The sequence below is a fragment of the Erpetoichthys calabaricus genome, chromosome 4 (genome assembly GCF_900747795.2).
Source record: "Erpetoichthys calabaricus chromosome 4, fErpCal1.3, whole genome shotgun sequence".
Classification (NCBI taxonomy): Eukaryota; Metazoa; Chordata; class Cladistia; order Polypteriformes; family Polypteridae; genus Erpetoichthys; species Erpetoichthys calabaricus.
This window is the reverse complement of record NC_041397.2, coordinates 214915188-214941840: the sequence shown is the minus strand read 5'-3', so window position 1 is coordinate 214941840 and position 26653 is coordinate 214915188. Positions and strand designations below refer to the sequence as shown.

At 36.3% G+C, this 26653-nt stretch overlaps 1 protein-coding gene across 1 annotated transcript in view; it reads right to left on the bottom strand.

The window, feature by feature from the left end:
• The window catches only part of arhgap42a (Rho GTPase activating protein 42a), a 425370-nt gene that overhangs the window by 29156 nt on the left and 369561 nt on the right, over nt 1-26653 (bottom strand). The window contains exons 14-19 of the mRNA XM_028800283.2: nt 25025-25099; nt 12763-12847; nt 11981-12039; nt 6500-6605; nt 1496-1655; nt 843-993 (exon numbers count right to left, since the gene is read on the bottom strand). Of these exons, the coding sequence (XP_028656116.1) occupies nt 843-993; nt 1496-1655; nt 6500-6605; nt 11981-12039; nt 12763-12847; nt 25025-25099 (636 nt within the window). The remainder of the gene's footprint in view (nt 1-842; nt 994-1495; nt 1656-6499; nt 6606-11980; nt 12040-12762; nt 12848-25024; nt 25100-26653) is intronic.

The window sequence follows — 26653 nt, the reverse complement described above, 5'->3', positions numbered from 1 at the left end:
CAAGCCTTGTAGTAAGAGAAGCATGAGAAATAAGTCACACTTTTGTATGTCACTAACGATATTACAAGGTTCATTGTTTGTTGTCTAAGTAAAAAAAAACTTAAATAGTAGCTTAGTAATCAAACATTAGATAGATAGATAGATAGATAGATAGATAGATAGATAGATAGATAGATAGATAGATAGATAGATAGATAGATAGATAGATAGATACTTTATTAATCCCAATTAATATGTTAGTTGATGAAGGAATAGAAATTAGAATGTTCTCATGCTTCTCAGTCTGTACTTTTCAGAAACATGTCGATAATTAAGCAAAAAAATAACTCTCTTAGATAACTGAACAAGCACTCCTTAGAGGGCATTATGTTTATTCTTTTATTGTTTTACTTTGGTTTTTCCTATACAGAGTCATGTGTGGCTATCCCAGGAGTGCCAGACAAGGACCATTCTGGGATGAGATACTGACCAATTGCAGGGAACACCTACACTTACTAACATCTTGGCTGTTTAGAGTTGCCTGTTAGCCTAAAAAGCAATTTCTGGCCATGAGGATAACATGCAAACTAATCAGACAGTGACTGGTGAGAATCAAATCTTGATTACTTGAGCTATGAAGTGATGGAATTAACAGCACTATAAGGCAACAAGTACTTTACCCTAGCATTTGCATGGATAGAATATTAAGAAACAGATTACATAACCATATTAATAATTCCAATCAGTGCAGCATCATTGATAGCATTTATTAGAACGATCAGGAAAAGATAAAGAAATGCTCTGGTGAATCTTTTTATTTTACTCATTTTTAAAAAGTTAATGCATTTTGAGAGAAAACTTACTGTCAGGATCGGCTAGACAAAGTGTGGGTTTATAAAGGCCTCTGGGCTTTCTGGTGCCAGTGGAAAGACAAATTGCACGACTTTTTCTGGAGCTAGTTCGTGACTGGGGTTGTGGAAGTGGTACATTGGGGTCTGGTGCTTGATGGAAGATCTAAAACCAAAATGTACATGGATAATTTTTATTTGTTTCAACATTATCTAAATAATAACCAAATTTAAAAAAACAATTTTCACTAATTAAACAAATGAACATTTATAAATATCAGGGTTTTTACATTCATTATTATTAAACACCACATTTAATTTTACTTCTTTACATGCTAAAATAAATGAGAAGAATGGCAAAACAAAAGTTTGACTGATCTGTAAAACAGCTGGCATTTGCCTCCCTCTACTGGCTAAAAAGAATTACGACAGTGCAATTGTTGCTACAGTATCTGTCACAGATATATTCATTCTTTGAACTTTATGTTAAACATTATTCATTAATAAGCAATGCTATTATTTGCATAAATAATTTTAATATTCTCTATGAACTATAAAGATAATATTGGATATGACACTATGCTATTTTAATTCATATGGCTGTCATTTATATAAACTGACAGAGTAGAAAGATTAACTAATACAATATTTTTTTGTATTGCTTTCACCTTTTCATAGTTTTCAATTAGTATTTCCACAACAATATTCTGAAACTTAATGTTCATCATAGCTGCCACAGTTTCTTCCTGGGATCGCATTAAAGTTGGCCCAAAGATCACTCCAAGGTTGGAAACAGTCATCAGGTTTTGCTGGCTGTGTGTTGATACCCTACATTTAAGAAAAATACAGAAATAAATTAAAAGCAAATAACCTATTAGCAATTTCACTTTAAAAATATTGTATGTAGCTTATTTTTATTGTTTTTATTAACCAAGAATGCTAATTAAGTACCACTTTCCTCTATTATAGACAGGCCCATACCATACTGAGCAAATGTTTAAAAATCTTTCCCCATATTATACATGTGAAGTATGCCACACACTGTCAGAAAAAATACCTCATTTGCAAACAACTTCACACTCCTAGTAATCAAATTGTTACAATAGAGTTGACTTTTATTTTGGTATGAAATCTTATGTATAATGTTACATAAATTGTCCCAAAAAATATTTGAACAAACTGTAGTAATTATTTTGCATAAGGAATACCTAAGTGTTATGCATCAATCAAAAAGTCCAGATCAATAATTTCAACCAGTGTGATTGAAATCCACTGACTGAGCAAACGCAAGCTATAGGCTGAAAACCGTAAACAGTGTTACACCACTCTTTCATATTACTTCACAAAACAACAGCAAATATCTACAAGTGACACATTAGTACTTACAGTATATTCTCATGATCAAAACAGTCCAAGCACATTATTGTGCAATGCATCAAACATGAGATATCCCTCATATAAGAAGAGTCACAAAGCAATCTTAGGCCAGTACAACCTCATATTAATGGGTCATTAGCTCTGACTCAATAGGTCACACACTTGCAAACTTTATACCATTGGATGGCAGAGACTGAGACGTCTCCAACGATATGGACATCCGCCACATGGACATAATGCATCATAGCTGATGGCATGCATAATGAAAAACTACACAATTTGAAGGAGGAGCAAACAAAGTAAATAGTTTCATGTAAATGTATAGGTGGGGTAGGGGAGTACTTGGGTTTAAAAGTGTATTAGGGGAATGGGTTCAGAGTTTTTATATGATTCACTGCTTTAAGTGAAATAAAATTGTTTTGAACCTGGATCCCTGTTTGGAGAGGTTTTGGATAGGGGAGGTGGGCCCATGGTGCCAAATGTTGTGTCTTTCTTAGTGATTGGCAATAATGGATACAATGAGGCTATTAGAAATAAACTGGATACATTAGGATTAAAAGTCAAGACGGAGGTAAAAAGCTTAGGGGTAACTGTTGACTGTAATCTAAATTTTAAATCGCATATTAATCAGATCACTAGGACAGCATTTTTTCACTTAAGAAACATAGCAAAAGTTAGACCTCTTATATCATTGAAAGATGCTGAGAAATTAGTTCACGCTTTTGTTTTCAGTCAGCTAGATTACTGTAACGCACTCCTCTCAGGAATACCCAGAAAAGACATAAATCATTTGCAACTAGTGCAGAATGCAGCTGCTAGAATCCTAACCAGAAAAAGAAAATCCAAGCACATTTCTCCAGTTTTGATGTCACTACACTGGTTACCTGTGTCATTCAGGATTGACTTTAAAATTCTGCTTATGGTTTATAAAGCCTTAAATAATCTCGCCCCATCTTATATATCAGAATGTCTGACACCTTATATTCCAAATCGTAACCTCAGATCCTCAACTGAGTGTCTCCTTAGAATTCCAAGAGCAAAACTTAAAAGAAGTGGTGAGGCGGCCTTCTGCTGTTATGCACCTAAAATCTGGAATAGCCTGCCAATAGGAATTCACCAGGCTAATACAGTGGAGCACTTTAAAAAACTGCTGAAAACACATTATTTTAACATGGCTTTCTCATAACTTCACTGTAATTTAAACCCTGATACTCTGTATATTCAATTCATTATAATAACTATTCATGGTGGCTCTAAAATCTGTACTAACCCCTACTCTCTTCTGTTTCTTTTTCCGGTTTCCTTTTGGTGGTGGCTCGCGCCACCACCATCTACTCAAAGCACCATGATGTTCCAACAGTGATGGATTAAAAGCCAGAAGTCTGTATGACCATCATCATCAAGTCCTTCCGTGAGAACCCTAACTACAAAGAGGACTATTTCATTTATGTTAGGTAGAATGCCCAAAGGGGACTGGGTGGTCTCATGGCCTGGAACCCCTGCAGATTTAATTTTTTTCTCCAGCTTTCTGGAGTTTTTTTTGTTTTTTTCTGTCCACCCTGGCCATCGGACCTTACTCCTTTTCTGTGTTAACTAATGTCTTATTTTAATTTCTTGTGTTGTCTTTTATTTTTCTTTTCTTCATTATGTAAAGCACTTTGAACTACTTTTTGTATGAAAATGTGCTATATAAATAAATGTTGTTGTTGTCTTTGTGTTATCACCATGAAACTTTAGACAGGTACAGTTGACATGTCTGGGAATGTATCTGAAGTGAAAAAACTGCCCTGGCATTGCTTATACATGAGATATACTGTATCAGAAAATAAAAATTTGGAAATATTACTGTGAACACATGTTTTTTTCCTAGTTAAGCAGTAGTTTCTAAGTAAATGAATGTTTAAATTTGACACAATCACAAAATCTATCACATTTGAGAAGTTATCTGTCAGGTTTTAGTGAAAAATGGATTGTCCTGGATTTATTGTTTGAATAATAAGGCTTTACTTTGGGGTATTACCCCCTTCAGGTGGAGATTGCTGAAAAATATTGAAAGGTATTTTGTTGTGTATACAGTGTTATAACAGAAAATATAATCGGAAAATCGCACTTGACATTACAAAGTACAAAGTATTCATACCCTTCGCTTTCTGCACACTTTATTATTTTGTAGATTTCATTTTACAAGGATAAATTTGCCAGTTTTGGCCATCAGTCTATCCTCAAAACCCCATAATGACAAAGAGAAAGCATGTTTTCAGAGAGGTTTGCAAATTTAATAAAAAATCCAAAATTGATATCTATCATTCAGACTCTTTGCTGTGGCACTCCAAATTGTAGTCATGTGCATCCTGTTCACTTCAATTATCCTTGAGATTTTTATAGAACTTGGTTGGAGTCCATGTGTGGCAAACTAAATTGAATGGGCATGGTTTAGAAAGGCCCACACCTGTATATATAAGGTGACACAACTCACACTGCATGTCAGGACAAAAACCAAACCAGGAAGTCAAAAGAATTCTCTCTCAACCTCTGCAATAAAGTTGTGGTGTGGCATAGATGAAGGCAAAACCACTTTGAAAGTTTTGAGTGTTCCAGGGGCACAAAGACTTCAATAATTGTGCATTTGAAGAAGTTCGGAACCACTCTTCCAACTCTTACTGGAGTTGGTCACTGGCCAGATTGAGTAACCGGGCAACAAGTACCTTGGTCAGGTTGGTAGCCAAGAACACAATGGAAAATCTAAGAGTTTCAAAAGTCCTCTGCTGAGACAGCGGAACCAATCGGAAGGACACCCATCTCAGCAGCACTCCATTAATCAGGCATTTATGGTAGAGTGGCTAAATGGAAGCCACTTTTGACTAAAATGCAATTTAAAGGACTCTGAGAACATTAACAAAAAGATTCTCTGGACTGAGGGAGACAAAATTTAACTCTTTGGGCAGAACTGCAAGCACTAACCCTGGAAAAGACCAGACACTGCTCATCACCTGGCTAATGCCATCCCTACGGTAAAGCATGTTGTTGGCAGCATCATGCTATGGAGGTGTTTCTCCGTAGAAGGGACAGGAAAACTGGTCAGAAATAAGGGTCCATTCCTTGAAGAATGCCTGATCTAGAGTACACACGACTGGGGCGATGGTTCACCTTGATGACAGTATGACAATGACCCAAAGCACATAGCCAGCCCCAATAGCCCTAATAGTGGGGCCGCCGAGTCTCTGACTGTCCTTGACTGGCCCAGCCAAAGTTAAATCTCCTAGAACATCTGTGGAAAGACCTGAAGATGGCAGTTTACAGATGTATCCCATACAATCTAATGGAGTTTGAGAGGATCTGCTGGGAAGAGTAGGATCAACTGCTCAAATCCAGGTGTGCAAAGCTTGCAGAGACATACCCACAAAGACTCAAGGTTGTCATTGCTGCCAAAGGGGTTTCTACAAAGTACTGAATTAAGGGTCTGCATACTTACATGAACAAAACATTGAAATATTTGATGTTTAATAATTTTGCAAATCCTTCCGAAAACCTTTTTTTTTTACTTTCTAAGGGATTATTGAGTGTATGAGCATAGTGAAACACCTGTTTATTAAAAATGGATTATTGTTAAAATGGTATGTCCATCTGTTTCAGTCGCATTGTGCATTTACAAACCTCTGTTCAATGGACATACCTTACATCCTTCTTTCTTTGTGCTTCTTGGTGCTTTTCTTCATCCAACATAACACCCAGATGTATGGTTGTCCCCAACACAGTTTACTATTTTATGCTGGCCCCTTAAATAATTTCAACCCTTCCCCCCCAATTGTGGATGCTGGAAGACATTATGCCAGGACAAGGGCATAGATGGTGGACAGATAAGATATCTTATTGCTATTTATAAATATAACCAGAACACATACAAATACATGAACTGTTTTTTTGTAGACCATCAGTCACTACATAAATAGACTAGATTTTTTTTTTACTTTAAATCTATTCATTTAATTAGGTTTTGAAAAGAGGCATACCTGATAAATAATAGTATGCACTGTATGACTCTCAGATAAGCTGTGTAGCTATATCTGTACCATATGATTTTAATCAGTGCTTACAAAATTTATACAAAAGGAACATTTGTAAAACATCTCATCCAGAATCAAACACTGATTAAAAACTTGGAATTATTTGTCAGAGGATGAAAAAGAAGTAGACTGCGTTTTATCTCAATAATTATAAAATATATATCAGACATTCAGTACAAAAACAGTTCTCCGCTTTTATTTTGGTATTCAATGTATTTAAAGCAACCTTACATGGCTAAATGTTTTATTAGAATGTCCAGCATCTCTTGGTTCTTCTCAGGCAGTCTGTACACAAGTGCATGTACAGCCCGCACTCTGTAATTCTGGTCATCTGACTCTGCAAAACAAAAAAACAACGATTTTAAGTAAGGACTTCACTAGCAATAGGTAGCTTTTGGCCACTCTAACATAATTAAAACAATTTTGACAATAACAGGCATTCAGCCCAACAAAGTACCAATCATATTTATCCAATTTCTCCAAAATAACTTAAAGTCGATTTTTTTTTTTTAAACAACAACAGCATTTATTTATATAGCACATTTTCATACATATAATGTAGCTCAAAGTGCCTTATGTTCTGTTCTGTTCTGTACCGCACAACTTGGCAATCTATTGTACGTGTGATAAAACCTCCTAAAAACTGGGTAAAATGTACATTTACGTAATGAGTTTCCATTTGTATCTCTGTGCTTTTGATGAAGAACTCATTTGGGATCCACTGTACTAATTGCTTGTAATTAATGTCAATTTACCTAAGCTAAAAAGCTTCAACCCTTTTAGTCTTTCCTCATCGCTCATACCTCTCAGCCCTAGAATCAGCCTAGTCACTCTTCTCCAGACTTTCTCTAGCGCTGTTGTAAATTTTTTATAACATGGAGAACAAATGGAGCCTCAGTAGAGTGTTATATAGCTTTAGCATAACTTCCTAAGACATGCAGGTTAGGTGGACTGGTGACTCTAAATTGGACCTAGTGTGTGCTTGGTGTGTGGGTGTGTTTGTGTGTGTCCTGCGGTGGTTTGGCACCCTGCCCAGGATTGGTTCCCTGCCTTGTGCCCTGTGTTGGCTGGGATTGGCTCCAGCAGACCCCCGTGACCCTGTGTTCGGATTCAGCGGGTTGGAAAATGGATGGATGGATAATTTCCTCTGACTTGCACTCCACACATCCTGCTCTATACAGTAACCTAACGTCCTGTTAGCATTCTTAATGGCTTCAGTACACTGTCTTGATGTAGGCAGTGATGAGTCAAATACAACTACCTGGTCCTTCGTATAAGGTGAACTTTCAATTTTTAGACCTCAGTTTGTGTTTTCATATCTAACATTTTTACTTCCTACGTGTAATACTTTACATTTGCATACATTGCATATCATTTGCCACAAATCTGCTCAAGCCTGTATTCCGTCCAAGTCCCTCTGTAATGGTTTGGCTGATTCTACACGATCTGCCAATCCACCTAGTTTGATATCATCTACAGACTTAATCAGCTTGTTATTTATATTCTTATCCATTGTCATACACGTGCGAGTAGGAGGCAGTTAAAGGACTTGAGTAATTGTAATACCACATCAGACCAGGGGGCGGCAGGGTGAGCTGACTGTCTTTCTGAGTTCATTGCAGACCATTACCGGGAAAAGACACCAGGTTCCGGCGCCTTGGATGATGTCACTTCTGGTGCCTTTGGTGACATCTCGTTCGTTTTTTTTTTGGTGGTGGTGGGGGGGGGGGGGGGTTTGTGGAGTGTGTGTGTGTGTCTGTGTTTTGGGGTGGGGTGTGGGATTGGGTTGGGGGTGGGCATTACATGACAACACTTCCGGTCCCGATGACGGCACTTCTGGTTCCAGCACCAATAATGTCACTTCCTCTACGAGCTTTTAAAGCCACCAATCTTGCTTCCAGTCAAACAGTTCTGTTTTGGACTCAGTCTTGTGAAAATCTCTGTTCAATTATTTAACCTTTTTTGCAACCAGGATATATTATACAGGTGGCTGCCCCAAACCTTTATGATGTCTGGAGTGCATTTCTTATCACAGTGGCGTAGTCGGCAGGATTTTGATTCCCAGAAGAAACCGGGACAGGACCTAAGAATTAACCAGGTGGGAAAGTACTGGGGCCGAGTTTCCGGGTGGGGAGTTTGTCCGGGGTTCAGGAGTGACTTGGTGCAGGCTCCGCTTCCTAAATACGAAACCGGGCTAGTATTTTCTCAAAGGGAGACTATGGAAGAGACTATGCCACTGTGATTAGAAATACACTCCAGACATCATAAAGGTTTGGGGCAGCCACCCCGAAGTGACGTCATCAAAGGCGCTGGAAACGGAAGTGACATTATCCAAGGCGCCGGAACCTGGTGAGATTTCCTTGGAATGGTCTGCAATGAACTGAGAAAGACAGTCAGCGCACCTTGCTGTCCCCTGGTCTAATGTGGTATTACACTACTTCTACCATAACCTAAATACTGATTTAGCTCCTTACAACATTACTCTTTTCGGCTAGTGTTTGAGCCAGTTTTGCAATTGTCTTCTGTTCACACTATACACTGAATTCCCACTTCGATTAATTTGATGCCTAGTCTTTTATGTAGCACCATATCAAAAATCTTCTGAAAACCAAGATAAATAATATGCACCTCTCTGATCAAGTTCTTTTGTTGCCTCCTCACAGAATTTCAGCATATTAGTAAAATACAACCTCCCATTCTGAATATATGTTGATGGTTTACTAATAAACATGTTCCTGCATTGTGATGCTTTCTCTTTTCCTTTACAACCTCACTGTAACAGATTGTCATATTTTTATTATGCTTGTGAACTGCAGCACGTGGAAGATGAAATTACAAAATGGCCAGAAGAGTAAGAGTTATAATTTGATCAAAGTCAAAAAAAAACAAAGACTCTGCCTATTAAAACGAGCAATGGCACACCATGACATTTCTGCAAAATGTCAATGTTAACTAGAGTTCTCATTTTCTTCTCCTTTGCTGTCAATTAAATATATACTTTGTTAGCCAAAATGTTACCATGACATAGTTTACAATTTAAAGAAGGATACTGACTTCTATGTTACTTTTCATTTACCTTATATTAAGTTTATGTATGTAAATGTAGGAATATGTTGTTTTATTGTATTTGTACATCTATCTAAGCACTATGATTCCTGGTCTCAGTGATAACAGCAATTTAAAAAAAATCAAAACACACACATTCATTCACTTGCTCTGGCACAATTTAGAGTTGCCAATGAACCTATGTGTTTGGAATGTAAAAAGAAAACTAAAGTAGTCAGAGAAAAATTACAAGGATGCAAGAAGTGCAGTACGTGCAAACTCCTCTCGGACAGTGTCTAAGCTAGGAACTGGAGTCTTCCTCTTAAAGGTGACCTAATAAAATTCCCTTTATATACTTTTATTCCTAACTAGCTGTCCCCCGCGACTCCACCCGCATAGAAGTGAAACAGGACAAACTTTAAAAATCAATTAAAAAAATGTAATAATTTGTATTGAGAAGAATTAATTTTGGTAGCTTTTGTATGAGAGGGCCACTTGATATACAATATTTTTGGTTTTGCTATCAGGGGCGAGAATGTAGCTGTGATCTCTTTGCCAAAAATGTTAAAACTTGGCAAGGTATCTCTGGCCAAGCGGAAGGTAGGTACCCTCCGACGTCAAAAAGTTGCCACTATATCTGATTGTGTTCAGCTCTGATGGGAGAGCGCCCCCCACGTGGGGAGAAGAGCACATGGTCAAGATATCTTTGTCAATGAGCAGGTACCCTCTAAAACACACATAGCTGTGATCTCTCTCACAAAGACGTCAAACGTTACTCTTTAACAATCTCTAGATGATAATGCCTGCTGAACCAACAGGTATCGCTAGCTAAGCGGAGGCACGATACAATCTGACATGTGACGTAGTAGAGTAGATGAGGTAGAGCACCTTGAATGGAGGCTGACGCATGAGTGAAGATGGCCCCGTCTGGCTCCCTATTCCTGAGATCCCACCTCTCCCTCCCCTCGGTCTGCTGCCTGTCTCTTGGATTCACGCAAATAAATCAGTGCTGCAACCGAACTATAATATTTAGCTTGAAATCGCAAAATCAACCGGAATGTTCAAGCAAATTATAGAAAAAGGCCCGATCTAAGTCCGTTAAGTAGTTCTCTCGTGGTAAGCGGACAGACAGACAGATATTGGATTTCATATATATAGAGATATATCTTTTTACAATGTGAAAATAAGTTACAATATAATACAGTCTCATTAATATAGTAGAAAAAATATCGTAAATATTTATATGTCTTATACAGCTCACAATATCAAAATTAATTGTACTCTATCTAAAAACACCCAGAAAAAAGATCCTTGGCTCTGAAACACCAGGGTGACCTGCAATCAAAAAATCCTCTCTCCAAGATACATCATAACACAAAGTGGTCAAGTAGTGTGTTCTGGGGGTGGGTGGCACAGTGATAGTGCTGCTGCTTTGCAGTATGTACATTGTGGGCTCACTTCCTGGGTCCTCCCTGCATGGAGAGAGCTTTGAGTAATGAGAAAATCGCTATATAAATGTGAAGAATTATTATTATTTATTGAGCATAACCATCTATAATCAGCTGAACTGGATCCACTAAAGTAGGTGCAATGGGAACAATTTATTTTTTTAGTTTCCAGGAATTTTTGAACAATAATTATTAAAAAATGAACACCTAGTATAATTAGTTCAGTCCTTTCATTTTCATTGGAATCATATTGTCTGGCTAGTGCACTGGCTTTTTAAAAATTCTTTCCAGATATAAAGAAATACCACCATTGAAACAACATAAACACAGAAGTCAACAAGCTTGTCTGAGATTTACTCCTGTTAAACAGATTTTATTGGCGATGGTACCACCAGCCAATGACAACACTCCTCCATTGCCAATTTATAAGCTATCACACATGCACATCTGAGGATGATCCTCTTGGCTCATCGTTGATTGACAATACCACCCTGGTGTTGTCACTAACGATAATGTTTCTTTCTGTTCCTGTAGCACAGGGAAAATGCCTAATGAGGGCAACTGACTCCACCCTTTCTGGTCAGAGGACTATATATCCATGGTGCTCCTGGAAAGTGGTGTTTCATTGTGGACTAACACTTGACAGAGACAGAGCTCTGGTCTAGACCTGAGAACCGCGAGAAGGGATGGCAATGCCTTATATTGCTTTATATGCGCCATTGCATGCTATTTTTGTTAAAGTCAATTTTGTTAATTAAATGGAGCAACCTGGCTGGTGCTCCAACATTTATTTTGGATCCTGTGTCATACCTCACACGAACACAAAACTAATAACTCCACTTCGCTAGTGGTGAAGTGACAGTTGCTCAGTCCCTTTTTGTCACTTTTATGCCAAGAAAACATCTTCCAGAATGCATTAAATGTTAAACTACTTCTTGACAGTGAAAATACTGTGTCTCTATTAGGTGTTTATAAACTTTTGTATTCGAAGCTGCATAAACACCCTATGTATTTTAATGAGTTCAGCCTCATTTCCTCTATTCTTACTCAAATGCATAACCCTTATATCTACAAGTGTATGACAATAAAATCAAAGCAAAAAAAAAAACTGATAACTTAGAATGGCTTGAAGACATCTGGTGAAAAGCAGTCATAAATCGTATGGGTTTCTTCAAACATTTTAATTCATAGGATTTATTATGCAGAAGCTATTACTCACTGACAGCAAGTATGAAATCTTTGTGAAGCTTGTAAGTCATCAGGGGCTCTGAGAGGCATCTAATAAAGAAATAAACAACATGCAAGCAACATTTCACTTTCCATTTATTTAAACTTCATAAAGTGTGCAATTTAAATACACATTATACAAAGAAAGGTCTGCATACTATGTAAATAAGACATACTTAAAAGAATAGCAGTGCTACCGACAATCACAAACGGTGCTTCTTTATTGTAGTAGGGCTGGCCAATCATTTATATCACAGTGGCATCATTTGATTGTTTATTTTATATAAATGGCACTGGTTTGTCTTGTCCATCTCAAATGCCACCCCTTAAATATAAGATATCATGCCAAATGCCCTCCTCTATAACTGAATGATTGTTTATTGCCCCGTTTTACCCGCAATACAATCTTCAGCTCAAAGGTGACATACTGTCAAGAGTGAGAAGTCTAATCATTTACTCACATTTACTTGAATTCAAAATGCAACTTTACATTGATACATTTGCCTTAAATAAACAATACAGATATCTTTAACATACATTGCAGTGCATTGTAAAGTAAAAACCTTGAGTACCTGCATTAGGTTACCTTCCTAATAAAGTTATGATCAAACTTTTCTTCCCATTATAACAGAACAGCACAGAATTTCTAAAAGAGTGCGCTTATTTTAATTATCCACTTTATAGTATACATGTATGTTGTTTTTCTGCTTCCAAATTATTATTGTTCATTACCGACAAGAATGAACACAACTTATGTAGGCACAACACACATACCTGAGGTAGTTTTTCAGGCCGCTGGTGATTGTCTTATTATCCCACATGTCAGCTTCAAGATCCATGTCAGGAGGTGATTTGGGTGCTGAAATGACATATTGAAAATAAAATAAATGATGATTTAACAGCTTGTTTACTTAATTTGTTTACCAAGAATATCTTGAATTGATGATCAACGTATATAAATTGACAGTGGACCAGAACTGAATGGTTATATTGTTACATTCCAGTAAGGGTCTGCACTAAGTGAAACGTGGCTTAGCTCAGATGGCGCAGCTGTTTTAATCGAATCTGCGCCTCCGGATTACAGTTTTACTCATGCTGATCGCCAAGGAAAGAGGGGTGGAGGACTAGCAAACATTTACTCAAGCAGGTTAAAATGTAAAATTATCAGTTTTGGTAAATTCAAGTCTTTTGAGTATCTCGCCATTATTATTCAGGGAGATTCTCACGTTCTAGTATTATCCGTGTATAGACCTCCAAAATTCAACGCGTCTTTCTTTGAGGAATTCTCTGACTTGATGTCAATCTTAATTACGAACTATGACACACTCTTAATAGTCGGCGACTTTAATTTTCATATAGATAATCAATGTGACCAGAAAGTAAAAGAATTTATGAACCTCCTGGACTCTTTTGATTTGAGACAGCTCGTTAATCAGCCTACACATAAAGCAGGTCATACGTTAGACTTAGTGATTACTAAAGGACTAAAAGTTGATATAAAGCAGGTCATTGATATTGGTCTATCAGACCATTTTCTTCTACTATTTAATATAGAAATAATGATAGAAAACACTCATGAGAAGCATATTGTTAAAAAACGCTTCTTTGACTCATCAGCAGCTTTAAAACTTTCAAACATTCTAACCAATCAGTCCGTTTATAGTGCCAACTATAATAGCGAGGAGAATGTAAATAGTAAGGTGGAAAGATTTAATACTAAAGTGAGGGCTGCTGTTGACTTAGTTGCACTTGAAAAGACAGTTAAAAAATCTTCTAGCATTGTTATACCATGGAAGACCCAAAGAGTGTCTGATTTAAAGAGAACATGCCGTAGAGCTGAGCGTAAATGGAGGAAAACTAAACTAACTATTGACTATGAAATATTAAAAGTTAAAATAACAGAATACAATAACACAGTCCGTCTTGAGAGGCGCTGCTATTTCTCTAAGATTATAAATAACAATGCTAGTAATCCCAGAGTCTTATTCTCAACAATTGATCATCTGTTAAACCCAGGTAACTCAAAGGAATGCCTCCTAAGTACTTCCAGTAAAACCTGTGAGGCTATCGCTGTATTTTTCAATCAAAAAATTAATGATATTAGAAATAACATAGTATATCTCCCCAACACTAAGGATCCTCCTAAACCCCAGTACCCCATAATAAACAAATTAAAGTCTTTCACTAGGATAGATTTACCTGATTTACATAAAATAATTTCTCAAATGAAACCCTCCACCTGTGCCCTTGACCCAATACCAACAAATTTTTTCAAAGAAGTATCGGGCGTGCTTAGTGATAATGTTCTTGACATAGTAAACTCGTCATTAGATACGGGGGTCTTCCCAGACTGTCTTAAGACTGCGGTAGTTAAACCCCTACTTAAGAAAAATAATCTCGATCCCTCTGCTCTTGAAAATTATAGACCCATCTCTAACCTGCCTTTCTTAAGTAAAATTCTAGAGAAGGCAGTCATTATACAGTTAAATGAGCACCTCAATAAACATGCTATTCTTGATAAATTTCAGTCAGGTTTTAGAACAAATCACAGCACAGAAACTGCACTCGTTAAAGTAGTAAATGACTTGCGGGTAAATGCAGACAGAGGCCATTTATCTGTTATCCTCTTAGATCTGAGTGCCGCATTTGACACCATTGATCATAATATTCTTAAGAATCGCCTTAGTCAATGGGTGGGCCTCTCTGGCAGTGTCTTAAATTGGTTTGAATCCTACCTGGCAGGGAGAAAATTCTTTGTTAGTTGTGGTAATTATAACTCAAAGACACATGATATTCTATATGGTGTTCCACAAGGCTCTATCCTGGGTCCACTGCTCTTCTCAATCTACATGCTTCCATTAGGTCAGATTATCTCAGGGCACAACGTGAGCTACCACAGCTATGCTGATGACACACAGCTGTATTTATCAATAGCACCTGATGACCCCAAATCTCTTGATTCACTAACACAATGTCTAACTTGTATCTCAGAATGGATGAATAGTAACTTTCTCAAATTAAATAAAGAAAAAACCAAAATCTTAGTGATTGGCAATAATGGATACAATGAGGCTATTAGAAATAAACTGGATGCATTAGGATTAAAAGTCAAATCGGAGGTAAAAAGCTTAGGGGTAACCGTTGATTGTAATCTGAATTTTAAATCGCATATTAATCAGATCACTAGGACAGCATTTTTTCACCTAAGAAACATAGCAAAAGTTAGACCTCTTATATCATCGAAAGATGCAGAGAAATTAGTTCATGCGTTTGTTTTCAGTCGGCTAGATTACTGTAACGCACTCCTCTCAGGACTACCCAAAAAAGACATCACTCGTTTGCAACTAGTGCAGAATGCAGCTGCTAGAATCCTTACCAGGAAAAGAAAATCCGAACACATTTCTCCAGTTTTGATGTCACTACACTGGTTACCTGTGTCATTCAGAATTGACTTTAAAATTCTGCTTATGGTTTATAAAGCTTTAAATAATCTCGCCCCGGCTTATATATCGGAATGTCTGACATCTTATATTCCAAATCGTAACCTCAGATCCTCAACTGAGTGTCTCCTTAGAATTCCAAGAGCAAAACTTAAAAGAAGTGGTGAGGCGGCCTTCTGCTGTTATGCACCTAAAATCTGGAATAGCCTGCCAGTAGGAATTCGCCAGGCTAATACAGTGGAGCACTTTAAAAAACTACTGAAAACACATTATTTTAACATGGCCTTCTCATAACTTCACTGTAATTTAATCCTGATACTCTGTGTATCTAATTCATTATAATAACTATTCATTCAAAATCTGTACTAACCCCTACTCTCTCTTCTGTTTCCTTTTCCGGTGTCCTGTTGGTGGTGGCGTGCGCCACCACCATCTACCCAAAGCACCATGATGTTCCAACAATGATGGATGGATTAAAAGCCAGAAATCTGTATGACCATCAGCATCAAGTGACTCCGTGAAAAACCCGAACTACAAAGAGGACTATTTCATTTATGTTAGGTAGAATGCCCAGAGGGGACTGAGCGGTCTCATGGCCTGGAACCCCTACAGATTTTATTTTTTTCTCCAGCCTTCTGGAGTTTTTTTTTGTTTTTTCTGTCCACCCTGGCCATCGGACCTTACTCCTTTCTATGTTAATTAATGTTGTCTTATTTTAATTTCTTATTTTGTCTTTTATTTTTCTTCTCTCCATTATGTAAAGCACTTTGAGCTACTTTTTGTATGAAAATGTGCTATATAAATAAATGTTGTTGTTGTTGTTGTTGCAAAGTAATACAACCAATACAAAACAGGTTTAGGTGCATGTGTGGGTTTAATTAACTGTTTGGAAGCTGGAGAATTTTAGTTTTTATTTATTTAAGTCATCAAAGACAGAAATATGTTATTTTGGCTTATTACACTTTTTTAGCAGTAAATTATAATCAAAATTGATAGTGATAATACAGTGTAATTACATGTTTTAGTACAGTACATGCAATACATGTTTAATAGCATTTGATACAGTCATGAAGTTAAAAACAAAGCCCAAGTAGGCTTGCGTTGGTCAAAAAGACACCACATTCAAACTCAAGTGATGTATAAATTATTACTGTAGTTGTTGGCTGTGGAGTAGGTTTACATCGAATCATTGTTCATATTTCTTAAACATAAAATTTGTTTAAAAAGTATCTGATGGAGAGAAAATCTATATTGAAGTCCTCCTGCTGGCATTTCAAAAGATTGTATTGGGGATTTGTTTTGTTGCCAGGAGCAAGGGTCAGACGTATGAAAGAGAGAAATATAAAGGTTTAAATAACCTCTGTCAAAGCAAATGATGTCACCTGAGAGCGCCTGGACAGTGTCTAGGTGGCTCTGTCTAGATGGCAATGGCAAGGCAAAAGTGATAGCTAAACACTTCTTCTCTCTTTGCTGCAGACCACAGAATGAGTCTCGGGATGGGCTGTGTCATCACTTCCAGTATAACCCTGGGGGTCCCGCTTCGACTTCCTCAGAAACTATCCTGTTACTATAATTAAACTAGGTATCTGCCCTGTTCCCAACATTTTATAATTTTTTGTTTTATTAACAGAAATACAATGAATTTGAAAATTCACCAATGCCTTTTAAATGGGAGTTTTTGATATTTTAAAAATTTGTTAAGTACTTTTTAATCAAAATACAGTTGAACTCTGATCCATGCTGTGGTTCTACATTATCTGAAACAAACCCGTGAGTATAGTATACTACTTCTCTTATAATTCATACAAGCTTTGTCGTAAATTCTGCATCGAGTGCATAAATACTATACTTTTAAAATCTGTGTGAATCTGTATTTTTTTTGGTTTCTATATAACATTAAATTCACTAAGGTATGAAAAGAGGCTTAAATGTGATGCTGTATCGTATAAATTAGCAAAATTTTTATATCTGTAATTTTTAATCCAAAGTGGTCCCCATTACCGCAGATCATTGGGGTTCTACTGTAAATTAGTGAAACTTTTATTTTTCTGAAACATTCTGAAAAATGTAACAAAATCAATTCCTGAAATGATGACAATAGGTGCTTTTGAGTTTTAAGTGAACACACCTAACAAGGAAAAGTACTGAAGGTTTCATCTAAAGTAGCTAAGGTAACATTTCATAAGGTTCTGAACATTATGCAAAAGTTACACATGAAACTCATACTTGCTTCAGTATCCACTTAGTAGTTAAATCTTTGGATTGTTTAATTATTTATTTTCCTAACCCCTATCAGAGCAGAAGTGTGCTCAAGGAAGGAACCAACCAAGGACAGGTTGGTAGCCCATCATTATTTGTTTTGTTAAGTTCTCTAATAAATAAAACTTAATTTAGAATATGTTTTCAAAGAGTACATTGTATTCTTATATACTACTAGCTGTGTAAGCCCATGCTGTTAAAAGCTTGGGCTCCTAGAATCTATTAAAATCGTCAAAGAAAAAATGAAATGCTGAGTTGGTGCTTTCATTTTATGCATGTGCTCGCTCCCCTTGTCTATCAGCAGCTAAGAAAGTTTGTCTTTCGTCACACGTCATCTGGACACATACAGTTCCACGCGTAGATGTTTATATATAAGATAATCAAAACAAATTCATAACATGTATTAGAATTTCCCCTTGGGATTAATAAAGTTGATCTAATCTAATCTATCTAGAAAAGATGATATCATGGTGTATAGATGAGTGATACTTTATCAAAGTTCCTGGAGAGTAGATTCAGGTCCCAGTTCAGCTTGTGTCTGTGTGGAGATTGTATGTTTTTCCCTTGTCTGCATGGATTTTTTTCTGGGCATTCTGATTTTGGTTTCACATTCCAAAAATGTGTATGTTATGTGTAGCTGACTACTCTAAATTGGCTCAGTGAGCATGCTTTGTTATGGACTGGAGATCCATTAACATTTGATTCATGCCTTTTACTTAATTCTGCTGTTGTGAGCTACAGTGAGCAAATTGGTGGATGGATACAGAAAATACAATATTTCTGTATTTGCCAGATGTAACGGTCACTTTCCGGGATTAGCTGGGTTTGCTAGTTGCCACCAAATCTTCAGGGGAAAAGGGCAGAAATTTACATGGCCAGATGCCTTTTCTAGAACCGATATCCTTTAATAACCATTAAGGACATTGGTCAAGCAGGACAATAATCTTGGTCTAACTCCAGGTCTCAAGGGTATGTGCAGTATATGCAATAATTAATGCAATTGAAAATGTTTGATATTTATGTACACATTTCTCTTGCATCTGAAAATTGGATACTTGTACTCTTCATAAAATAAAAAGGGACAGGTAAGTATCTAACATTAAATTCTAGTATTGCAAAAGTATGACTGATTCATTTAGGGTGTGGCAACAAAATGGCGCAGTGGTAGCGCTGCTACCTAACAGTAAGGAGACATGGGTTCGCTTCTCGGGTCCTCCCTATGTGGAGTTTGCATGTTCTCCCCGTGTCTGCATGGGTTTCTTCCAGGTGCTCCGGTTTCCTCCCACTGTCCAAAGACATGCAGGTTAGGTGCACTGGCGATCCTAAATTGTCCCTAGTGTGTGCTTGGTGTGTGGGTGTTTGTCCTGCGGTGGGTTGGCGCCCTGCCCGGGGTTTGTTCCTGCCTTGCGCAATGTGTTGGCTGGGATTGGCTCCAGCAGACCCCCGTGACCCTGTGTTAGGATATAGCGAGTTAGAAAATGACTGACATTTAGGGTGTTGTTATAACTAGCAGAAAAGCCCTGCAATAATCCTCTTTATTTGTTGGATTAGAGTTTACTAGGACAAATAAGTTTTCTGTTACAGAGAAAATGTTACTTTATGGGTGGAATTGTGTCAATTTCTGCAGTGTTTGTCAAAATAAACACTGTCCCACAAAAGATATAGAAAGGCTTCAGTGACACTCTTACAGCCACGGAAACAACAAAACAAAGAAGCAATTTGATGCTGCTACCTTATAACTTAACTGCTAACACTATAACAGCAAGGTCACAATGTACTTATGAAGAGAATGAGTAATATGTGTTTTGACCTGTCAACAGATTATCATCTTTGGCCTTGTTAAGTTCTACTCTGCTTTTCAAAAATATTGACTACTTTCTGCAAAAACAAAAAAAATAAAAATAAAAAAAAACCTTTGCAAAGATGAATAGCTTTTAGAAATGTGACATTCATGTATCCATGAAAGAGGACATTATATACAAGACACATCAGATGAATAAACCGTGCTGCATCTGGCTTTCCATTTATTGTACTGTGTGACTTACAAGTAATTAAACTTGCTAGAATGCATTACTTGAAGTATAAAGGGAACATAATGTATAGAAGATCTACTTGACAGGCTTAATGAAACATTCACTTACATTGCAAAAATGAATTATAACTAAACTGGTTAATACTGGTAATTACAGTAGATGGGAAGAATGAGACGTTTGACAAATGAGTGACCATGAAGTTCATCAAACTCATTTAATTAGATAATTAACTTGTCCCAGCATTACATTCAGAAACTTGAAAAAGTTGTGAAAGTTTCCACTATTTCACGACTTAGTAGTTTGTTCCAAATTCCCAAGATCTTTTCTATGAATTTCTTCCTGAATCTTCTCTGATTGTATTTTTCATAAGCTTCCAGCAGTGTCTGTAATACGAAACTCACTGTCACTATTTAAATAAAAAATGATTGATGCATTGTTTCAGTGGAAACAAAAAATGTGTCCTTGAAGGAATTAGTGTAATAATCAATAAATATTAAAATACCGGTAAACACAAAACACTATGGCTATTCTAATAGTGTTTGGTAGAGTATCCGCTAAAAAAGATGAACCATAAATAAGCTGCACATTCAAATAAGTAACAAATAAGTAACTATATCACTCAGAATACATGATGTGGATCCATTTTAGTTTGATTTCCAGCTTTTCCTTTCTTCAAAATTCTGCTTTGTATTCTTGGTTTGCACGTACTTGAAATTCTGGAGTTATGAGTTCTGGGAATTTTTTAATTTACTGCTAGACATTAATCAAAAAACACTTTTTCCTTAGTTGTTGAAAATGGCAAAATTCAGCAAGTAAATCTGTTTTTGTTTTCGCTAAAATAGATGCTCGAGCATACTTGTAATTACCCAGAAATGACTCTTGGTTTCCAGTTAGAGATGGACGTTTTGTGAATATTATTATAGGGATTAAATTACATAAATTTTAAAAACATCCCAGTACATTATTTCTACTTTTTAAAATTTACTGCTTCATTTTCTCATATCCAGTTTGGCAGATGGCAGAGTCATGGGTGGCACATATTGGTGGCATTTTTTTTTTTGCACATAGCAATGCAATTGTGCAGTCTACAGTATATCCAAATATAACAAAACAAACATATACTACTGAAATAAATTAGATGAAAGTGCATTTAATCAAGCCTCAGTGAAAAACCTTATACGAGTCCTGAATTCTTCCTAATGTTTTTTACCTGGTATATGCCTTTATAGCTCTCCTAAGTTGTTAGAATATTAAAACTATCTGGATGAGAACAGGCTATTCCATACAACAAGCCTGCTAATCCTTTTTTACTGAATTTCTCCAAAGTATTACTGTCCACCACACAACCTGGTAACTTATTCCATGTGCTTACGGTTCTCTGCTTGAAAAAAAAGCTTTCAAACGTTTGTTAAAAATCTCCCATTAACAATTTTCTAACTGTGCCCATATGTTCTTGTTGAGGAATATATTTTAAAGTAATAGCTGGGATTCACTGTACTATTTCTATTCATATTTTTAAACAATTCAATTATGTCACCTCTTAATCTCCATTTGCTCCGACTTAAAAGGTTCAACTCCTTCAGTCTTTCCTCAAACATCAGAAATTATTGTTTAGCTTTCAGTACCCTAGTTCCCAACAGACTATTCACCAAACTAAGGTGAACCACTTTTGGTTCCCAAAAAACTCATCCACATTAAGGTTCCAGAAATAATCTTTATTTTTTTAGATCCTTAACAGGCTTCATGTAGTAAATAAGATATGATAACAGATTTGTGAAATATCAATGTGTTCCTGATTTTAAAAGGACCTACCATTAATTAAAGATTTAATTTTTTCTGCATGTTATGAATTTTTTCAAAGCACAAAAAAACATCTTCATATGCAAAGAGCCTATCTCAGAATAATTCTTTGATGATTCTTTCTCAAGCAATAGTTCTATGAGGAAGCACACAAACCAGCAAAGCACCATAAAAAAAACATTAAAGAACTATTATTTTTAAGCATGTACAGTGGAAAAGATGAGCAACTTGAGGTTCCTTGGAGTTCATATCTCTGAAGACCTGACATGGATTCAGCTTATCCAAGCTCCAAGATGAAAAAGGCAAGGCAGCATCTGTACTCTCTGAGCTAACTGGAAAAATTTTGAGTCCTCCAAGAAATTCTAAAAGCTTTCAGCACTGGTGCTATAAAAAGAATCTTGACACTGAACATCGCATTCTGATTTTGTAACTGCTCTGCTTAAGACTGTAATGTCCTTCAAAGGGTGGTGCAAGCAGTGGAGCACACCATTAGATCTGCTCTCCCCTCCCTTTAGGTCATTTACATTAAGCAGTATAGGGTCAGAGCAACCAAAATTATCAAGGACTCCTCGCACCCTAGTAACTGACTCTTCTTCCTGCTAAAATCAGGCAAACCGCTCTGGTTATGGACAAAACAGGGAGGCTCATGAGGAGCTTGTATTCTCAGACCATGCGTCTTCTCAATCAGGATGTGCCATACAATATTGTTTCAACATATCCTACACACAGGTCTTTTTTGATCTCACTCCTGCCTCATATTGTTTTATTGATTTATATATACAGTATAGGAATATACAGGGTGGGGAAGAATAATTCCTGGAATTGTTAAAATTGTTAAAAAAAAGGCTTAATTATAAGCATGCAGCAATTCATTTTAGTCACCATCAAAATACTCCCATTGAGATGTAATACAGTTGTCCCCTTGCTTCTCCCACTCCTTTCTTATACTCATCTTTAGTCACCATGTCCAGATTTTATTTCCCCTGGATTTTCTTCATGGTAGTAAATCATCTTCTGTTCAGGCTCAATTTTAATTTTGGAAACAAAAAAACATCACAGAGAGTGACATCTAATAAATCTGGGGGGGTGGAGGTGGGGGGTGCATAGCGAGCAACCACAATGTTTTTGGTCTGAAAATCTTTGGCTAAAAACATGGACAACATGATGCGTGCAGGAGTGTTGTTATGGTGCAGCGGTATATGCAGTTTTACGTGTACTGCTTCTCCGGTTGGTTTTTTTCCAAATGCAACTCTCCAGACGCTTCAGCAGATCAATGTAATATTTGCATTTGTAACAGTCTTTTCATGGGGACTCAAATGAATCAGCACAATGTCACTTGGCAGACTAATTACCAAGGGTGTAGGCATACAATAGCAGTATACCTAGCAGCACAGTCTATAACTACACCCTACTCCCATACTATTGACTGATTACAAGAATTATTAGTCATCTTTAGTATTATTCAATACTATATTTAACTTTAGATGTCCACATACTGCATGTTATGTATTATAGTACATTGCATATAAATTTAAATAAATAGATGTTCTGCAATACTAATGATTCATAGAATTTAATTGAGGAATTCAAAATCATCTGCACATGCTGTCTTGTGTTATTATACACTTTGTAGTACTGTATCTAATACCTTTGCCCGGCACAATGGTTATATGTTATTATGTCATAATATAATAAATGATCTAATATGTCATTTTGGCACTATATGTCACACTATATACAGTATATACTATGTATATTAATATTTTATATTTAAAATTCAGGGGGCTTCTATTTAGCTTTGTCATATTTAATATTTAGGGTGCTCTATTTAGTCTTATACTTACTTTTCTGTTTGTCTATATTTCTTATCTTTTACTCTCTTTTGCATAGTCTGGTTGACATTTCACTACAGGTTTTATGTGTATAACTGTGTAAGTGACAAATCTTCAACTGAATCAAAATCAATATATTGCATTCTTGGAATCAACAATGTCACTCTTCTCTGGACTTTCTTTAGTGCTGCTATGTCTCTTTTTGTAATAAGAGAAAGTAGGGTGAAATGACACCTTTAATTGGCTAACTAAATAAATTACTAATGCACACCTTGCCTGATGAATGGGCCTTAGCTGCCTCGAAAGCTTGCATTTGTTATCTATTTAGTTAGCCAATAAAAGGTGTCATTTCACCCTACTTTCTCTTGTATCAATCTATGGCTAACACGGTACAACACTCTACTCTTTTTGTAATATGGAGACAAAAACTACACACTCATCAGAACATTATATAGTTTAAGCATAATCTCCCTTGACTTGTGCTCTACACATTTTGCTATATAACTTAACATTCTATTATCCTTCATGCTGGCTTCTGCACATTGTCAGGATGAAGATAGTGATGAATCCACTATGAGCCCTAGGTCTATCTCATAAGACGTAATTTCAAGATTCAAACCTCCCATTGTGTATTTAGAGCAAACATTTTTTGTTTCCAACATTTAATGCTCTACACTTGATCACGTTAAATTTCTCCTGTCATACATCTACCCAAACCTGTATTTTCCCTATGTTCCTTTGTATTGATTGAGCCGATTCTGCATTATCTTCCCCTTCTCCTAGTTTAGTACCTCCTGCAAACTTTACCATCTTGTCTTTTATATTTTTATCAGGATCATTTATGTATGTTAAAAACTGAAGCAGCCCCAGCACTGATCCCTTGGGGACAACACATCTAATGGCACCTAGTTCTGAAAAAGTTCCTTTTACCTTAATCCTTTGCTTTTTGGGGCACCAAATAATTAAATTAATACTTTAACAAACTTAGGGATAATGTGACATTAAAAGAAAAACTCTGATTTATTCCTACTTGTGACAGATAATCTACACTGATGGGAAAACATTATACAATTAATAGAAATGCTGCTAAAAATGCTATTGACATGTGTGAAGGATTGTAAGAAATGGTATCAGGCAGAGAATATTAAACATTTTACTTTGTTCACGAATTTGGAAACTGTGGTTTGTTTAACATTTAGCGTTTTATATATGGCTTAAAGCCACAACCAAATGTGTAAAATTCAGATCAACTTAATTCATGCCCCCAGGGTAACATTTCTGGATGTGTTTGGCACCATCTGCAGAGCTGAGAGATTGACTGAAAAAATACTATATGTGCAAAATCACATACAGCAGAGTTTGAATGAACACTAAGCCATGCCGTTTGAATCTTAACAAAGAAGTGTAATAAGTTATTCCAACCTAAATATTAAAGTGATCAACAGTGTAAGAAGTTTAGTTCATTCTGAAAAAAATTAATTTGCAAGCTATAATACTTTTGATAAATATACTCTAATCATATGGCAAATTAAGCCTCTGGAAAGGTTCACACAAATGAGATAAGTGTAAAGACTATTGAAGTATAACATCACTGTAAAAGGGTATTTCTGAATTACGATTATTCATCAACTTTCAAACTGAAAAATGTGAAAAGCTAAAATTACAAACATACCAAAAACTACATTCATTAACTTCTGTACTTTCGAGTTGACACCTCCTATTCTGTAGAGACCCAATGTGTTGATTCCTGTTGAAAGAGCAGAAAATGTGTTTGTCTGTTAAAAGCCTCAGAGAGACGCTACAAAATTTTCACACAACTAGATGACTGGTGGCATTTTAATTAGAACAGTGAACAAAATAGCATTGGTGCATATGAGATTAGAAATGAAAAACAAAACTACAATTTTGCATAATGAAGACATAAAGCACATTTTTACAACCAGAGATCTTTATAATTTATATTTTTATTCTTAAAATACAACAGAATAAACTTTCTTTCTTCTGTCTCAGTGATGTGAAACCTGAATGCACAAGAGGAGGATTTGGCCTGCCAGATGAGGTGATTCTGAGCACTAGATGTCACAGTTGTGCCAAAGATATGATGGATGATGAATACTACAGAAAAATGCTGAAGGTGAAATTCAAAATATGGCAAATAAATGATCTGCCAGTGCTATGACTGCTGACTTCTGCATTACCAATTCACTGTTGTAGTTGAATTTCAGCATGTCACAACTTGAGATGCTACCCATTGTGTGCTCAACGTACCGAGGTGTAGTATTAACGTTTGCTCTTTTTCTTTGTTAGATAACTAATCCTTTTCCCAATCAGTTTGTAATATGCTTGCAACTTAAACTGTTAGAGATCATAATTTAATAATCTCAAATCACAGTGTATCACTTAAATTAAAAATGCATCATCAAGGCCTTGCCCATGTCATTAATATCATTGAATCAACTTTGCATGAGACCATTCTGTTTCTATTCTGGTGGCAGGATGCTGAAAGAGAATGGAATGAAATGGACCTGCCTATCTGGCAGACTACAGCTACTAAGCCAAATTCTGTGTAACAAATTTAATATCCTTCTGCAACCCTATAAATACAGAATTTCCCTTGATTCTTTAATACTTATTATCAAAAAAATAACATGATACACTTTTCCTGATCAAATATTTCAAGCAATATTCCGAACAATTGCAGGTGTTAAACAATTTGCAATTTACAAAATATATTTAAGAGATGTAAAGTTTAAATGGTAGTGAAAATATGGCAAATTAAGTCCAAATATGAAGGAAAACTCAAAATGATCTGGTGGAAGTGTGGGGTGTTGCAGAGTGAGAGCAAGAATGCTAAATAAGAAAAGAAATGTGTCAATTAATGTTGTGCTGAGCAGAAACAGACTGAGGAGCCTTGAGCTTGTGAAATGAAAGACAGATAACGATGACAGGGTGAAGAGGTCCACCAAGATGAAGATAGAGGGGATGACCAAAAAAGTGGTGGATGGAAATGGTGTGAGATGAGTGTTATGGATCCTGTGCCAAATGATACCCAGGACTGCAGAGAGTAGAAGAAACCAGCTAACCTGACTTAATCTAAAAATGGCCATTAAAGTGAACTCATCCCTTTAGATAGATAGATAGATAGATAGATAGATAGATAGATAGATAGATAGATAGATAGATAGATAGATAGATAGATAGATAGATAGATAGATAGATAGATAGATAGATAGATAGATAGATAGATAGATAGATAGATAGATAGATACTTTATTAATCCCAATGGGAAATTCACATTAGG